The sequence below is a fragment of the Neoarius graeffei genome, chromosome 26 (assembly GCF_027579695.1).
Source record: "Neoarius graeffei isolate fNeoGra1 chromosome 26, fNeoGra1.pri, whole genome shotgun sequence".
In the NCBI taxonomy this organism is placed as follows: domain Eukaryota; kingdom Metazoa; phylum Chordata; class Actinopteri; order Siluriformes; family Ariidae; genus Neoarius; species Neoarius graeffei.
Genome location: NC_083594.1, coordinates 31,895,725 through 31,912,603, shown reverse-complemented (window position 1 = coordinate 31,912,603; position 16,879 = coordinate 31,895,725). Strand labels below are relative to the sequence as shown.

Below are 16,879 nucleotides of genomic sequence, written 5' to 3'. Positions count from 1 at the left end.
ATGTTTGTTGATTCTAAATCAAGGGTCTGGTAGGACATAATCCACTTACAAGTGTCTGTTTTTACATGAACCTAACAAGTGTCTGTTTGCTGTATAGAGGTTTGGGGAAAGCATTTTAGCAAAAACTTTCTATTGTTTGAATATACAGCGAGATTTTACATTTTGTTGTACATACAGTGGAGGAAATAATTATTTGATCCCTTGCTGATTTTGTAAGTTTGTCCACTGACAAAGAAATGAACATTCTATAATTTTAATGGTAGGTTTATTTTAACTGTGAGAGACAAAACATCAAAAATAAAATCCAGAAAATAACTTCATATAAAAGATATAAACTGATTTGCATTTCTTTGAGTGAAATAAGTATTTGAACCCTCTAGCAAACAAGACTTGGTATTTGGTGGCAAAACCCTTGTTGGCAAGCACAGCGGTCAGACGTTTCTTGTAGTTGATGACCAGGTTTGCGCACATGTCAGGAGGAATTTTGGTCCACGCCTCTTTGCAAATCATCTCTAGATCATTAAGGTTTTGAGGCTGTCACTTCGCAACTCGGAGCTTCAGCCCCCTCCATAGGTTTTCTATGGGATTAAGGTCTGGAGACTGGCTAGGCCACTCCATGACCTTAATGTGCTTCTTCTTGAGCCACTCCTTTGTTGCCTTGGCTGTATGTTTTGGGTCATTGTCGTGCTGGAAGACCCATCCACGACCCATTTTCAGTGTCCTGACAGAGAGAAGGAGGTTGTCGCTCGGGATTTTATGGTACATGGCCGCGTCCATTCTTCCGTTGATGCGGTGAAGTAGTCCTGTGCCCTTAGCAGAGAAACACCCCCAAAGCATAATGTTTCCACCACCATGCTTGACAGTGGGGATGGTGTTCTTCGGGTCACAGCATTTTTCTTCCTCCAAACACGGCGAGTTGAGTTAATGCCAAAGAGCTCAGTTTTGGTCTCATCTGACCACAGCACCTTCTCCCAGTCACTCTCAGAATCATTCAGGTGTTCATTGGCAAACTTCAGACAGGCCTGCACATGTGCCTTCTTGAGCAGGGGGACCTTGCGAGCACTGCAGGATTTTAATCCATTACGGCGTAATGTGTTACCAATGGTTTTCTTGGTGACTGTGGCCCCAGCTGCCTTAAGATAATTCACAAGCTCCTCCCGTGTAGTTCTAGGCTGATCTCTCACCTTTCTCGTGATCCTTGATACCCCATGAGGTGAGATCTTGAGGACCCCCAGACCGGGGTCGATTGATGGTCATTTTGTATTTCTTCCATTTTCGAACTATTGCACCAACAGTTGTCTCCTTCTCACCCAGCTTCTTGCTTATGGTTTTGTAGCCCAGTCCAGCCTTGTGCAGCTCTACAATCTTGTCCCTGACATCCTTAGACAGCTCTTTGGTCTTGCCCATGTTGTAGAGGTTGGAGTCTGATTGATTGATTCTGTGGACAGGTGTCTTTTATACAGGTGTCAATTTAAGACAGCTGTCTTTAATGTAGGTAATGAGTTGATTAGGAGTGTCTAACTGGTCTGTGGGAGCCAGAACTCTTAATGGTTGGTAGGGGATCAAATACTTATTTCACTCAATGAAATGCAAATCAATTTATATATTTTATAAAATGTGATTTTCTGGATTTTCTTTTTGATATTCTATCTCTCACTGTTAAAATAAACCTGTCCTTAAAATTATAGACTGTTCATATCTTTGCCAGTGGGCAAACTTACAAAATCAGCAAGGGATCAAATAATTATTTCCTCCACTGTAGTTTTTATATATGTGTACGTACGTACATACATACATACATACATACATACATACATACATACATGTGTGTATGTGTATATAAAAAAATAAAATATTTTATTCTGTTTGGCTGTGCTTTATGGTCGTGGCATGTAAATTTTGCACCATTTCATTTGCACTAGACTCTCACTGACCAGTGGCCTGTACTGCCTACTTCAGTCCTTTTAACCAGGTTTAGCCAGCAGAAATGGCAAGGATATGCTAGCAAGTTTTGAGATTTTGGGGAGCTGTTTTTGTCAAGACAGGACAGACATCTGCCATCAAATAGTGAAGAGCGCATGATGTGGCTACGTTGACTAATTCTACCTGAACAATTTAGCTGTTAAATTAGAGTAGCCTAACTCTGCATATACTAATCTAAAATGGCTTCAGAGGAGATTTCAGGTTTGAAATCCATGCCCAAAAAAATTATCTTAAATCATTTAATCTTAAACGCACATTTTTTTCAAGGAAGATTTAGCATTGTGCCTTTTTGTGTTATGATAAAAATTTGTATTACAGGGTTTGCGTTTTTACATTATAACCACAGGCATTGAAGTTTCATATTGTGATGTTTTTACACATGCACGGTGGATTGAACCGAGCCATACACCTTCAAAATACGAGTCGTACAGGTTGGGCAGTGTCATAGTTAGCTCATCGCACCCCCTGCCCAGTTAGCTCCTAGCCGCAGTGGTCAGAAGCAGGGTTAACCAAATAGAAAGATGCATTTTTCTGGTAGCTCTAGTTTAGGTAAGATGTAATTTCCATACAAGCATGTTATTTAAAGGTAGACTGCCTTTCAGATTTTTCAAGTGTAGGTCATGAAAAGAATCTTCCCTGACACCCAATTATTTTTGCTTAGTGGACTGAAAGTTACTGAATTTGAATCAGTAGACTTCCAATTGTATTAGTGTTTTTTTTTTAATCAAACAATGAATTTAGGACCATGTGGCCCTAAATTCCCCCCCCCCCCCTTTTTTTCCCCCCCCGCTTCAACATGACCCAATTCAAGATACTACGTTATGCATCATGTGGTGGGCTTTCCCTGTTTGTGCAGCACGTTGTGGGATACAAATTTGAAACAGGAGAGAAAAAATGGAGGACGTGAGTGTGCAAATGAAACGTGAAAGACCGACTACAGTAACGGAAAGCAAGAAGGAAAGACATCATGTTGCGAAGGAAAGGAAACGCAGGACCAAACCAATAAATGTCAGTGAGCACCTCAGTGTGATCAGCTGTTCGTTTAGTGACGAGATGATGTAACTGTCGGTGCATGGTCAAAGGTAAACCTGCGCATGCACACACGAACTTCCTCTGTCCACTTAACTGTGCGAAGCAAGTGATTTCACGCACATTATTTGCTAGGTTATCCCCTCAAATTAAATAACTTCCCATCCACAGAATAGCCTGATATTTTCTGAGATATTACAGAAATACAGATCTCACAATCACCAGATTTCAGAGGAAACTAAATTTCACCGATTTCATGAAATCGAAAGGCAGTCTTGCTTTAAATCACTTTCAGAGAAACTGTCAAGTATTTTATTTCCTGCTAGTGTTAATGTTCTTATTGTGTCCTGACTGGATGATGGTAAATCATACTTCTGTCGGACATCCACCCAAAATGCATGCGTGTCACACTTATTGCACATACAGTTGTACAGATCATACTGTGTTTTTATTTCACATATTTTCTCATTCCTCGAGATTAGTTCCTGGCTATGGTATGAAACTGTGTGTTAATAGAAGTTTTCATTATCATGATGCCTTGATATAGTATATTTGGAAACTTTCAATCCTGCTCTCTCAGCACTGTTTACTCTGACAAACAAACTGGGAAAGAGTTTATGTTGGCCTTGCTAGTTCCAGTTAACTTGCAAAGCAGCTTTTCAACATATTCTCTTTTTTTTTTCTCTCTCTTCTCCCCTCTTCCCTAATGGCTTGTTTGCTCCAAGCCCTGGTATTTATCTTAATTTTAAATAGGTTGCAGATCACCTATTCTAACTATGATTCACTGATGGTTGTGTTTAAAACAATGTGTCCCAGGCTAATGAATACAGAATTAGGAATAATTCAGAAGCACGTCAGATATTTTCCCAAGGAAATGTTCTCTATTCTATTTTTTAAATTAGTAATAAGCTTTGTTTTACAGTTTGTAAGAAGGCCAGTACATCTCCATCCTGTTTCTTTTTGTCCTTGGCTCCAGTGAGCAATCTGTTCATGAAGACTGACGCCGAGTGCTCAAAGTCATTACTGTTGTCTCCAAGCTCCAGCTTCCTGATCTTTGTGACAGATACTGATTTGGTTCATTTGTTCTTCCAGGTGACAAGTCACCCAGAGCCGGTGTCCCAGTCTATAAGCCTGCAGCAGGCTCCCCAGCCCCAGTACAGCATCCCTGAGCGAGACAAGCAGCTCCTCTTCTCTGACTTTGAAGATCTCAGTGCCTCGTTCCGCAGCCTTTACAAGTCTGTATTTGAACAGTCCTTCAGCCAACAGGGTGAGTAAGCAACATGAGAATTTAACTGAGGACTGTGACTAATTTAAAGCAAGCATTATTTACTAATACATGCTGAGTTTGCTGTAGTTAGTCATTTTATTCACACTCATTATCTACTGTTAGTATCCATGGCTTTCCTGCAAGAGACAGTGGGGGTCGTCATGACACCCGCCTCTCCCGGATGCCGATCTTTGAGTTCCGGTTTATCCAAGCAGCTGAGTCTGAGGGAGCTGAACGTAGCCAGGCAGAGCTAGCTACAGCAACCATATTTTAGTTAGAAGATAACATCTTTTTAAATTGTTTTTTTCTGGTTCAGTGTGTGCCGTTATTGGGTGCACAAACAACTCGCGAAAGCTTAAAGATTTTCTGAATGGAATCTGTTTTGAGCACAAATGGACTCGCAAAACGTGTTGTCCAGCACCATACGCTGCTAGTCTGTATATGCGATTCCTGATATCTACTGTGTAGATAATTGTATGCCTCCATGCTTTTGTAGTTCCTTGCCTCCTCACGATCAACGTGAGGAGAATTAAATAAACTAAAAATAAAATAGACAATGTCAATGTAGCCGACATCGGGCCACAACCTCATGTCATCTATCCATTCTGTGAGGGTAGGCAGATGGGGCACTTTGATCGTATTATCCCCAGAGCAGAAAATCGGACCCGTGTAACCATCTTTTTCTCATTTTTTTCAATCTTACCTACCTAGCAGTTAGCATTAGCTACAAACATCAACCCAGTGGAGCGGAAGAAACATACCAGCTTCCGTTATGACGCAGCAATGAATCATGGGAAAGGTCAGAGTTCAGGAAAGGTGTGGATAAATACGGAGGTGATTATTGGAAATCGTGCATGTCAATTGGTCGAGAAACTGACTATTTCTCAATAATCACCTTGAGTGACTTGGTAAAATTGCAGCCAATCATGTCGTCACTTGTGAGGAAGAGTTACAAATATTATGAAAGAAAATGATGTTCCTAAAATCACTAAAGATGCTCAGAAGTTTGATCTAAAACTTGCCAAAGGTCAGGTGGAATTGGGATTTATTTTATCGATTTCGAAACAAAGCATTGTATTTGACTTGGCGTAGATAAGTGACACAAGTCTGCGCACGCCGTTATTACATTTGCATGCCACTTTTGAAGTTTGAAATTTTTTTTAAATATGAACTTTTAAAAATATGTTTTTAAAATGATCACTAACGTATTTATACTAAGAGTTATCCGGCTCTGTGAATATCTGAATAATAACCGAGACTTCGTCTCGGTTCTTATTTAAATAATATTGGCTGGCTTTGTGTGGTATCAGATATATTCCGTTCAGCTTGCGTGATATTGAATGAGTTGAAGACGAGTTTCAGCACGTCTTTCTCTTTCCTGGTGAACACAGAAATGGTTCTGCGCAGCAGAAAACCTTCTCATTGGATATTTGCGCGCCGATGTCGTATTGTCTTGACAACGTGCAAGATCATAATATTGCATGCTCGTTCTCCATTGGGTAGAGTGGCATAATACGTGTCGGATAAGCGATATGATATTGCATGTTGTGGAACCAAATGAATGAAACCCGCTAGAAAGGAATAGAATACATGTTTTTATTCCATGGTAAAAATGTCCTGTCTGTATAATAATCACCGATGTTCACGGAGCCTGAGGCGAATAATTTTATTTTATTTTTTAATGAATGGCCAAAGCTTAAACTGTCTCTTTAGAAATTGTTTACATTTAACATTTGGAATCATTTTCTCCTACAACTGGCAGCTTATAACGACTGGAACATACTGCAGTTTTGGCTGCTCCTAAACTTTGGAACTCATTACCACAATCGCTTCATGACTGTTCCACTCTCTCTTCCTTCAAAGCTAACTTGAAAACTTTCCTCTTTACCTCACACTACTCTTCCTAGTGTGGCTGCCCTTTTTTTTTTTTTGGTAACTCCTGTGTAAAGCATCCTTGGGTTTGTGAAAGGCGCTATATAAATCGAACTTATTATTATTAATCTCTGCTTTCCAAAGAAATTTATCTCGTTAAGATCTGTTCAGTACTTTGGGAGGAATGGCAGGTTGAAGTTGATATAACGGAGTTCACGCTATGCTCGCGTGACGTCAGGAAACTGCCGGTGTTTTTTGAGTCACGGGAAAGTGGTCAGGCTCTCTCTCTTCTGATCGGTTTCCGATTGGATTACTCGTGAATATCAGTCAGATAACTTTTATAGGGATGTTCTCTCACTGTTTCTGATGAAGTATTCAGCAAAATTTTCCTTTCACTAGTTTTGATGTTATGCTTCACGGGAAACTTTGAGGGGAGTTTTCATAGCTTTACCTACTTTTTTTTCAAATAAAACTGATTCATGTAAGTAACCATTTTAGAATATAGCTGTAGTTTTTATGAAAAATGTTGATCTTGGTCGGAATGATATTTTAAAAAAACGGAAGTCAGAAACACGAGTGTCAATTTCAATTTAATTAACTGAAGTTGTTTATTGGATATGGCTCACACAGTTTTTTTTGAGGTTAGCCTTGAAAGCTGTGAATATAATTTATATTCTTTAATATAAAGACTAGTAGGCCCTACTTTTGAGAAATGCAAAGCTCCACTGGGCACACAGAGGGTATTAGAAATAATCTTTGATTGCTTTTTTTTTTTAATTGAATTTACCAATTTAATGTTTTACCGAATTATCATAATTAATACTAATTAAACACTAATTTGCATAAGTAGTTTTCACTAATTTTTCAAACTTTGTATGCAGTATACAACCATCTGTGTGCCTGCCAATTTCCATATAAATATCTTGAAAAACTGAAGTTTTAAGAAGAAAAACATTTGATCTAATTCGTTAATTAGGCCCGTTTTGGACCATGTATACATAACATAACGTCAGTTTTCTAAAAATTAAGCAGTTTTTTTCAATCTTTGACTTGTAATGTCTCAAGAACAGATAACTATTTTAATTCTGTAAAGTGTTCTGCATTAATTTCTGAATTCATTGAAGGCAGTTTGAAGCAATTTGGACTGAATTTGAATTTTCATCTAATGTGCCTACTTTCAGAAGTTACAACCCTTTTGTTTGTAATCTGGTTGCATTATGTATGAATGTGCTCAGTCATTCATCCCGGCCTCCCTCACAACCTACTTACCTCAAATCAAATGTGTTCCATGTTAATAGATTCAGAGGGTGCCTCTCCTTTATCATCTATGTTTTATTAGTTGAAAGTTGTTACTTTTTTGCATGCATAAAAGCTAAATCTGTTAGTCAGGCAAGCTCAGGCAATTAAAACACGCAAATAAGCTGGTGAGAGGATTTCACACCCTGATGCCAGAGACATGAGCTAATTCACTGGCTTTGGTAATGGGTAATGAGCACGCATTATTATTCAAAGGGGATGCTGGCTAATTGCTTTCTGTACTCTCCCTCGCCTGGACAATAGGCTTTCTCTGATGATAAGAGATGCACCTCTGTCACCTGGCCGATGAGTATTCTCTGCAGATTGTTGAGGCGCCAGCCCTGGAGTCTGCTTTAAAAGCCCTTCACTGAAATAGATTGTGTGCCAGCACTGTGATGGACAGGGGCCTCTTAAAGGCAGGCAGGCAGGCAGGCGGGCACATGCTCCCCCAGTGCTGCTGGGTGTGCAGGCGCTAGCGCGCCATTAATGCCTCTCTGGAATCGAGCGCAATTTCAGTGTCAAAGACAAACCTGACGAGATGGAGCAGAGGCCAGGGGCTGCAAATGAGCTGAGTCACTGCTTCCTAGTTTGCACAGACAGAGGGAATTATTCACACTGCTCATATGCGGCTGAAAGTGAGCTTGGTTTCATGAGGCACTATTCGTCTGCTGTACAGATAAATATTTTTAAGCTCTACTGATGCATGTAGGTTTTGCCTAGAAATCAGTAGGAAGCTTGCTTTAGCTGCCTTATACAAAGAGACAGGGAATTATTCATTCTCTTCTGCTCATAGGAGACAGAAGCTTAGCTCAGTTTTCTGAGGCAGTATGGTTCTGCTCTACAGAGGAGTTACTTTTAAATAAATACAACAATTTTTTTTAAACACAGTCTTTATTTAAATAATTTGTAGCATGTGCGGTTACCATCGGGAATAGTTTCATGTTCTCCTGTACTGGGGGGGTTTAACCTGATAATATACTTTTACAAATCTAAGGGCAATTGTTAAGGGCCCAATATTTATGCAGAACTTTTTAGTAGAACCTATTTCATGAATTCTTCAGTGAATAGTATTTGTAAATTCAATCTTTGTCATTGCCCCCTGCCCGAAGGGTGAGTTTGTGGTTGTGAGGGTCTTATTCTAGTTGTTAGCAAGACCAACGGAAGTAAGCTCTAGTGTTTAAGAGCTGAATAAAATGACTTGGGAACGTATGGGACCGGTCATGTCGTCTGATAAATCATTAAGTGACTTGTCACATTTTAAACACTTAACATGCGCTAGAATATTCCTTTAAGCTGTGTTGTGCTCTGGTAAACACATGTTAAGCGCATGGTTGTCATGCCTTGCTGCAGGTCTGATGGGGATGCCATCGGATTCTTCCCAACAGAGCCACACCTCTTGCTCCTACCAACACTCCCCAAGCAGCACCATTAGCACCCACCCACACACCAGTCAGAACAGCATCACTAACTCGCACCCCAACAGTGTCCCCAACAGCGGTGCACAGGTGCCCCTGTCGCACCCATCTCACTCTGCCCACAGCTCTCCCCACACACAGCACCTCTCTCAGCATGGGCCACACACCCATGCCCAACATGGCCAGCATGCACACTCGGCACATACCCAACACCAGGCTCACACTCAACACTCCCAACACACTCAACACTCCCAGCACACTCAACACTCACAGCACTCACAGCAGCCCCAACAGCACCCGAATCTCTCTCACCAGCCCCATCCGGCCCAGCAACAGATGCCCTGCAACACCGGTAAGACAACAGTTCTTCTGTCTGTTTTTTTTTTTTTTTTCTCCTGCACCTGTTTGCTTTCTTTCTCTCAACAATATTCCCACAGTAACCAGTTCTTGCTTAGTTCCTTCTGCTCTCTATTTCATTTCTATTCCTAACAGTAGCATTCTAATTTATGTAATATCTTTTTAATGTCACTGGGGGGTTTTTTTAGATAAGATGTATGCTAGCTTTGTGCTAAAGTCAGTAAATCAGCCTCAGATGTATGATGGGGTTGTTTTTTCTTCTTTACTGAAAACGAAGCATATACCGTTCAACTGACTCGAGTGTAGTAATTTTATTAAACTGGGGATTCAGTGTATATAGGTGCGTGGAGCAGATGCCTGGCTCCCCCTGATGGTAAGATTAAGGAACATGCAGTTGTTTCTTCTAAAGGCACAGAATGCACTTTCCACATATGCACTTTTACACAGGAATTTATTAGTAATTTGAGAAGGGAGTTGCATATAAACAGGGAAAACAGCTTATGAAGCAGCTGATTTAAAACATTAGTACCATCAAGAGACAACAGGAGGAGAAAGTAAAAGAAAATTTATAACAGAAAATATCTGGTAATAAGGAGCTGTTTGCACTTAATCCTGAGGGCCATTTCTTCTTCAGATGATTGAGTGAATTAACAGTGAGTGAACGTATAATGCAAGAAAAGCGTTTGAAAGCAGCATGTTTAAATAATATAAAGGACAAAAAGATTACTGGCAAAAGTCCATAATATCCTGGGTTTTTACTGTCATGGAGGTTTAAATTAGCTACTCTGAAATTATAAGTCAGCAATAGACTTTCAAAATGAGACGACAAAACATGGACGCATTGTAATTTAGAAAAGCCACATGACAACTGCTTTCTGCTTTTCTCTGCAGGTCTGCCGAGTGACTGGTATCCCAATCTGGATGCACTGAAGGAAAGTTGTCGCATTGCCAGCAGCTACAACTGGGCAGATGTGGACCTCTCACCCTTTCAAGGTGCTGTTATTAACCCCCAGTGCTATTAACAACCTATAACGAACAATGAGTGTTAAGCATATAGTTGCTTTGATCTAGTCTGTAGGTGTTCTCAGAATAGCTTTGAACTGTTATGGGCAAAAAGCTTAAAGGTTCAAACATGACTGCAAATTCCTGTCCTGGCCCAGATATTCACTTCCAGTGTGAAATCTGAAAGCTCTAATTGCAGTCACTTTGTAAGATTTCTAAAATGTAAATACAGTTGGGTCCATGAGTGTTGTGGACAGTGACACACACACACACACACACACACATATATATATATATATATATATATATATATATATATATATATATATATATATATATATATATTAATTTTGCTTCTGTACACCATCACAGTGGATTTGAAATAAAGCAATCAAGGTTATTTAAAGCTCCTAGGCAACAGTTTTAATTTTATGCACATTTGAAACTTTATATGTTAAACCCTCTAATTTTCTTCTGGTCCCAAGAAGTATTGTTAATAAGTAATAATTAAAAGAAGTTAGCGCGGATCGTGGCGAATTTCTGTTCGGCGACTTTCGTGACCCCTCGGCGCATGACGTCATTTAAGCCAAACAAACCGCTTGAGTTGAGTCCACTTCCGTTTACTTACATTGCCGTTCGGCTTGAGTGCAGACGTGCATTTGGGAATTTCCAAAGAAAAACCATGCCTTATTGTTGTGCAGTGAACTGTAACAATGGGACCGGTTCAGGAAGAAGTTTTTACCTTTTTCCAAGAGAGGAGAAGAGGCAGAGAGAGTGGATTGGCTTTTTCCGGAAGAGGAGAAGAGGCGGAGTGAGAGGGTTGGCTTTTTCCGAAAGAGGAGATGAGGCGGAGAGAGTGGATTGTGCGCGTGAAGCCAGAGAGTTGTTTGGGTTTTTTTTTGTTTTGTTTTTCCGGAAGAGGAGACGAGGTTGAGAGAGTGGATTGTGCACGTGAAACAAAATCAAGCAGTCAAAGAAGAAACAGAGCAGCAATGCTGAAGCAAAAAGGAGAAGATTGGAGGTAAACATTTTTACTTTTGCTTGCAATTGACAAGTCAAGAATGCTGAGGGATCCTGTACAATCATTGTGGAAATGAGACAAAGGGATATTTCATCGCTTAGAGTAGGCTATAAATAGTATAATGCCGCGGATGGCAGGCTAATGTGGCCTACCGGCGCACTGTCCAGTAATTGTTACCTATATCCACTAGGGAGGGTTTAATTATTCTTCAAAAGGGCTCTTATTTAGTATTACGACGAAAGTCAGAATTTATCATAATTACCGGGATAAATCGTTTGGGCGCGAGTCTTGCTGAGGTCCGTGGTCACCGCGATCGGAGTCGGCCAAGTCGCTGTCCGATTCTGAGGCCGCACGGTCAAACCAGTGAGCCACATTCACCGATTGCTTCGCAACAGCCATAGGTTCATACATATATGGTTTCACCTCTCGATATTTAATTTGGAGAGTTCCTACTTCAAAATTGGTATCGCTTTCAGACATTTTACACAACCTCTCACGACCAAAGTCCGTACACACGTGCTCGGTTCTCAAGTAAACACAGAGCTGCTCCCAGTCTGTTTGGCTTAAATGACGTCACGACGACGGCCCCCTGGCGGTGAAAGTGAGCATAAGTGAGATGTAAACAAACCTTCGGAAATTGGGCAAAACAGGATATTTTAACCGTTTTATTCAATTTTAGGGTGCAAATTAGACACTAGGAGGAATGAATTTGCTTTTTGGGTCGTTCTTCTAGACAATAAAGTTGATATTCTACGTTTCACCTCCAACCATTGCCAATGACCTTTAAGTGTAGACTTCCAGCTTTAATTCAACGGGTTTGACAAAAATATTACATTTAACTGTTTAGAAATTAAAGCCAACTTATTCATAGTCCCTCTATTTTCACAGGCTCAAAAGTAATCACGCAGTTGTGAAGTCAGTTTAATTTGTATAGCGCTTTTAACAACAGACGTTGTCGCAAAGCAGCTTGACAATTAAAGACTTTAAACATATGAGCTAATTTTATCCCTCAAAAATGTATTTATCCCTCATCAGTTGACTGATAAGCAGTTGGTTTCATGTTATTTTATGATAAGGAGATAAAAGATGTGGAATTGATTCCCAATGTCTATGCATTTTGTAGCTGTTCATGGGAACTGCCGATATGCAGTCCAAAGAGCAAGTGGAGAAGGGTTTCAGTCCTGGGTATGACTTTAAACTGCAACTGGTAGTCTCTGGTCTGGGAGGACTTGAGTATTGGGGAAAGTGGAGTTACCCCTTAATCACCATTGCTCCCAGTTCCGCTCTGACCCTTAGTGGTAGTACCTGCCTGGGTTCCAGCTATGGGTTAAATAGTACATCACCAATAAGGCGCTGGCAGCAGGGTGCTTTTCGGTGCAATGTGGCAGATGAACTCAACAGGGTCAGTGGCACACCACCAGATGGCATGCGGAAGAATCACTCAAATGGCCAATGGATTGCATCACTCAGCAAGTCAGTTGTCACTGCAGGGCAACTTCCATACCCGTCAGGTCTGTGGCACTTTCGTGTACCACTTGGCATCAGATGCGGAGGTCCAGAGAGAACACAATGGGGCAAGGCAAGGCAAGTTTATTTATATAGCACATTTCATACACAATGGCAGTTCAATGTGCTTTACAGAAGTAAAAACAAAACAGTAAACAGTAGAGAAATAAAATTACATAAAATAATTTTATCTTTATTCTAAAATAATTAATTAAAAGAATTAAAAGAATTAAAAGAAAATAATAAGAATTAAACAACAGTGGGCACGACATCGTTTGTTTTACCTTACTGTGCAAGGCGCTTCATTAGGAAAGGAGAGCTCACAAGGCCAGACGTTTCCATGGTGGCTTAGCCGGGACGTTGGTGCCGCAACTGCGGGCAACTTTGTTCTCTGGTGCATCTGGTGTTCTCATCTACATCTCTGTGCATCCTAATGAAGCAGTCATCATTGCTAGCGATGGACAGCCGACGCCGACAAAGGAGGGCATCATTGGACCAAAAAAAAGACAAACACCCAGACCTATTGGAGGCTGCATTCACATTAATGTTTTATTTTTAAAACGGCATTTTAAAATGAATAATCTCCATCCAGATAAGTATTTTCGCTTTGTATCAGAAATAATCTTCCTCCATACCAACACACCTAAAAACGCCTATCACATGACCATTCGTGTACGCTGGGCATGCGCATGGTGGCATCAACAGCTGATGCTGTTTTCCAGAAAAGTCACGTTGTTAGCAGTGTAGGAAATTAGGAATTTTAAGCACACTGTCACAGGACAGACAAGTCTGAAATGTCTGTCCGCCCAAATTTCAACCTGTCCGAATGGCTGGCCAGAGGCCCAGAACAATGCAGCCAGGGGTCCAGGGCCCTAAGGTATCTCCAGGGATCTAAAGCTGAAGGGCTTTAGATGCCTGGAGATGGCTTCTCAGCCGTTTCCAGGCACATTTTTGTGATCTTCAAATGCCAAATTACACTAGACATTAGTTGCTAATTACGGTACACTACAAATTGAATATAATTTACAGTGGTGCTTGAAAGTTTGTGAACCCTTTAGAATTTTCTATATTTCTGCATAAACATAACGTAAAACATCATCAGATTTTCACACAAGTCCTAAAAGTAGATAAAGAGAACCCAGTTAAACAAATGAGACAAAAATATTATACTTGGCTATGTATTTATTGAGGAAAATGATCTAATATTACATATCTGTGAGTGGCAAAAGTATGTGAACCTTTGCTTTCAGTATCTGGTGTGACCCCCTTGTGCAGCAACAACTGCAACTAAATGTTTCCGGTAACTGTTGATCAGTTCTGCACACCGGCTTGGAGGAATTTTAGCCCATTCCTCTGTACAGAACAGCTTCAACTCTGGGATGTTGGTGGGTTTCCTCACATGAACTGCTCGCTTCAGGTCCTTCCACAACATTTTGATTGGATTAAGGTCAGGACTTTGACTTGGCCATTCCAAAACATTAACTTTATTCTTCTTTAACCGTTCTTTGGTAGAACGACTTGTGTGCTTAGGGTCGTTGTCTTGCTGCATGACCCACCTTCTCTTGAGATTCAGTTCATGGACAGATGTCCTGACATTTTCCTTTAAAATTCGCTGGTATAATTCAGAATTAATTGTTCCATCAGTGATGGAAAGCTGTCCTGGCCCAGATGCAGCAAAACTATTATAATTTATTAAATTAAATTTTTAATTAAATTTTAAAAAAATTTATACCCAAGAAAACAGTAGTGTACACAGGTCAGTTCCATGTCCAGAAAAAAGTATTGGGGGGGCAAGGATGTTGGTTACAACTTCCTGGTACTCACATATAGGTACTATAATAACACTCAAACATTGTCAACAATGACTTTTTTTATACTATGTTTATAATGCGAGGGTAAGTCAAAAAGTTCTAAGACAGATGTTATAATTTCAAAAGGTGTGAAAGACATCCCCCAGAATTCTATAAAGAAGGGATTCTCCGATGGAAACACCGCTTGCAGAAGTGTTTAGACTTAAATGGAGGATATGTAGAGAAATAGCTTTATTTTCATAAATAAAGATTTTTTTCAATTTGTCTTAGAACTTTTTGACTTGCCCTCGTAAGTCTATAAAAAAATTAGTAATTAACAATACAACTATTCTTACATGAGTTTAAAATTTTGAGTATGAGATTTCCAAGTCAATTTGTAACAAAATGATTTTTAAAATGACTCAAAACTAGACATGGTAATATTTGGCATTCAGACTAAAATCTGCTAGACTAGAACTTAGGAAATAGAAGAAAATAAAAACTACTAGAATATAAATCTACATCCTCCAAAGCATATGACCGACTGCCATTTCTTATTATGAATGGGGAAAAAATGCACATAATGATAACCATACTTTGGCACTTAACATAATACTGTACTGCAAAGTTTCATGTAAACTGAACTTTTAATCAACTGACTGGATCAATCAGATACTGTCAACCCTAAAACACTAGTTCAGCTGCATCGTGCAATAAAAACAATAGTGAATACTGAGTGTACTATTATTGTCTTATTTAGTGTGCCACTCAGGGAGAGGGAGGTGCTTGTAAATTTTGGCAGGGCTAGGAATTTTTAAATCCCCATGCATGTGAGCGGTTGGAGCTAGAGCTTGTGCTAAAGCTCTCCGCGATCTGTGCTTGCTCATGACGTTGGATCAGGCCAAGCCTGGGCTGGTTTGAAAGGTTTTGGGGAGAGGGATGTGCCTGTAAATTTTGGCCGGACTAGGACCATTGATGGCAGAGTTATGAATTTTTAAAAACTGGCTTGAGCCAGGGCTCATATTAAAGTTTTTGGTGAGCAGCGCTCGTGTGGGGGTTTTGGGGGCAAATAACAGGCTGAGGCAGGGTCATAGCGGGCCGTGCCTGGACTGGTTCAGAAGGGCTCGAGGAGAGGTAGTAAATTTTGGCATGGCTAGGACCATCAGTAGCAGAGTTATGAATTTTTAAAGTCGTGCCTGCGGGGACCCTCAGTTTCACAGGCCATGTTACAACATAATGTATTTGCCCAGGGTAACATTCGGAAGAAAATTGGAAGTAGATTCGGCCCTTATCTTTACTATGTTTCATGGGTCATCCAGTTTGATGCTTTTGAAATACAGACAGACAAATGCAAAAATTACCGGTCAATGTCTGCTGGTTCGGCCTTATTTCCCACACTGTTATAGGAGCATGACGAATCAGGGAAGGATACGTTGTGACTAATAAGACCCAATCAGAAGCAAACGTGGGTGTCTGCATCATTTTCAAACCTTTTTTTTTTTTTCTCGTTTTCCCACCTACAGTAAAAAGCTACTCAGGAGTTTTCAAACTAAAACAGGGCCAACAGCATTTCCAAAAGTCTTTTTGTGGCTCAAAGCCATGCATAAACATAGCAGAAGTGATGCATTTGAAAATTAAAATGTGTTAATGTGGATGTAACTAGAGAGATAGTAGAAACTTTAGGAGTGGCTAAATCAACAGTTTGGTACATTCATAAAACGAAGGAATGCACTGGTGAGCTCAGCTACACCACAAGGCCTGGAAGACCTCAGACAACAACTCAAGTGGATGATTGCAGGATGTTTTCCTTGGTGAAGAAAGACCCCTTCACAGCATCTAGCCAAGTACAAATTTGAGGAGATAGGTACATCATTGTCAGAGTCTACAAATAAGAGACTTTCATGAATGTAAATACAGAGAGTTTACCTCAAAATGCAAACCACTGGTAACCCTCAAGAACAGAAGGCCAAATTAGACTTTTCTAGAAAACATCTTTAAAAAAAAAAAACTAGATAGAACTCGACGCCAACGGCGTCGATGGGGATGCCTCTGCCTGGTAGACTACACGCCTTAAGTTGTGATTTGGGGATGGACATTTGACCTCACAGTAATCTTGACCTGGTGAAATTACTTGTATTAGCCTTGGAGATATTGTGTTCACAAGGTTTTTGGACAGACATTTGACCTCACAGTAACCTTGACCTTAGACCTTTTGATCTCAAAATCTAATCAGTTCATGTTTGTCCCAAAGCGCACAAATGGTGAAAGTTTGGTGAAATTCCTTTCACCTGCCTTGGAGATATTGTGTTCACAAGGTTTTCGGACAGACATTTGACCTCAC

At 40.2% G+C, this 16,879-nt stretch overlaps 1 protein-coding gene across 2 annotated transcripts in view; it reads left to right on the top strand.

The window, feature by feature from the left end:
- Positions 1-16,879, top strand: part of foxj3 (forkhead box J3) — a 225,488-nt gene that overhangs the window by 198,388 nt on the left and 10,221 nt on the right. For both annotated transcript variants that reach the window (XM_060910583.1, XM_060910582.1), the window contains 3 exons: positions 4,105-4,279; positions 8,798-9,214; positions 10,111-10,212. In XM_060910583.1, the coding sequence (XP_060766566.1) occupies positions 4,105-4,279; positions 8,798-9,214; positions 10,111-10,212 (694 nt within the window). The remainder of the gene's footprint in view (positions 1-4,104; positions 4,280-8,797; positions 9,215-10,110; positions 10,213-16,879) is intronic.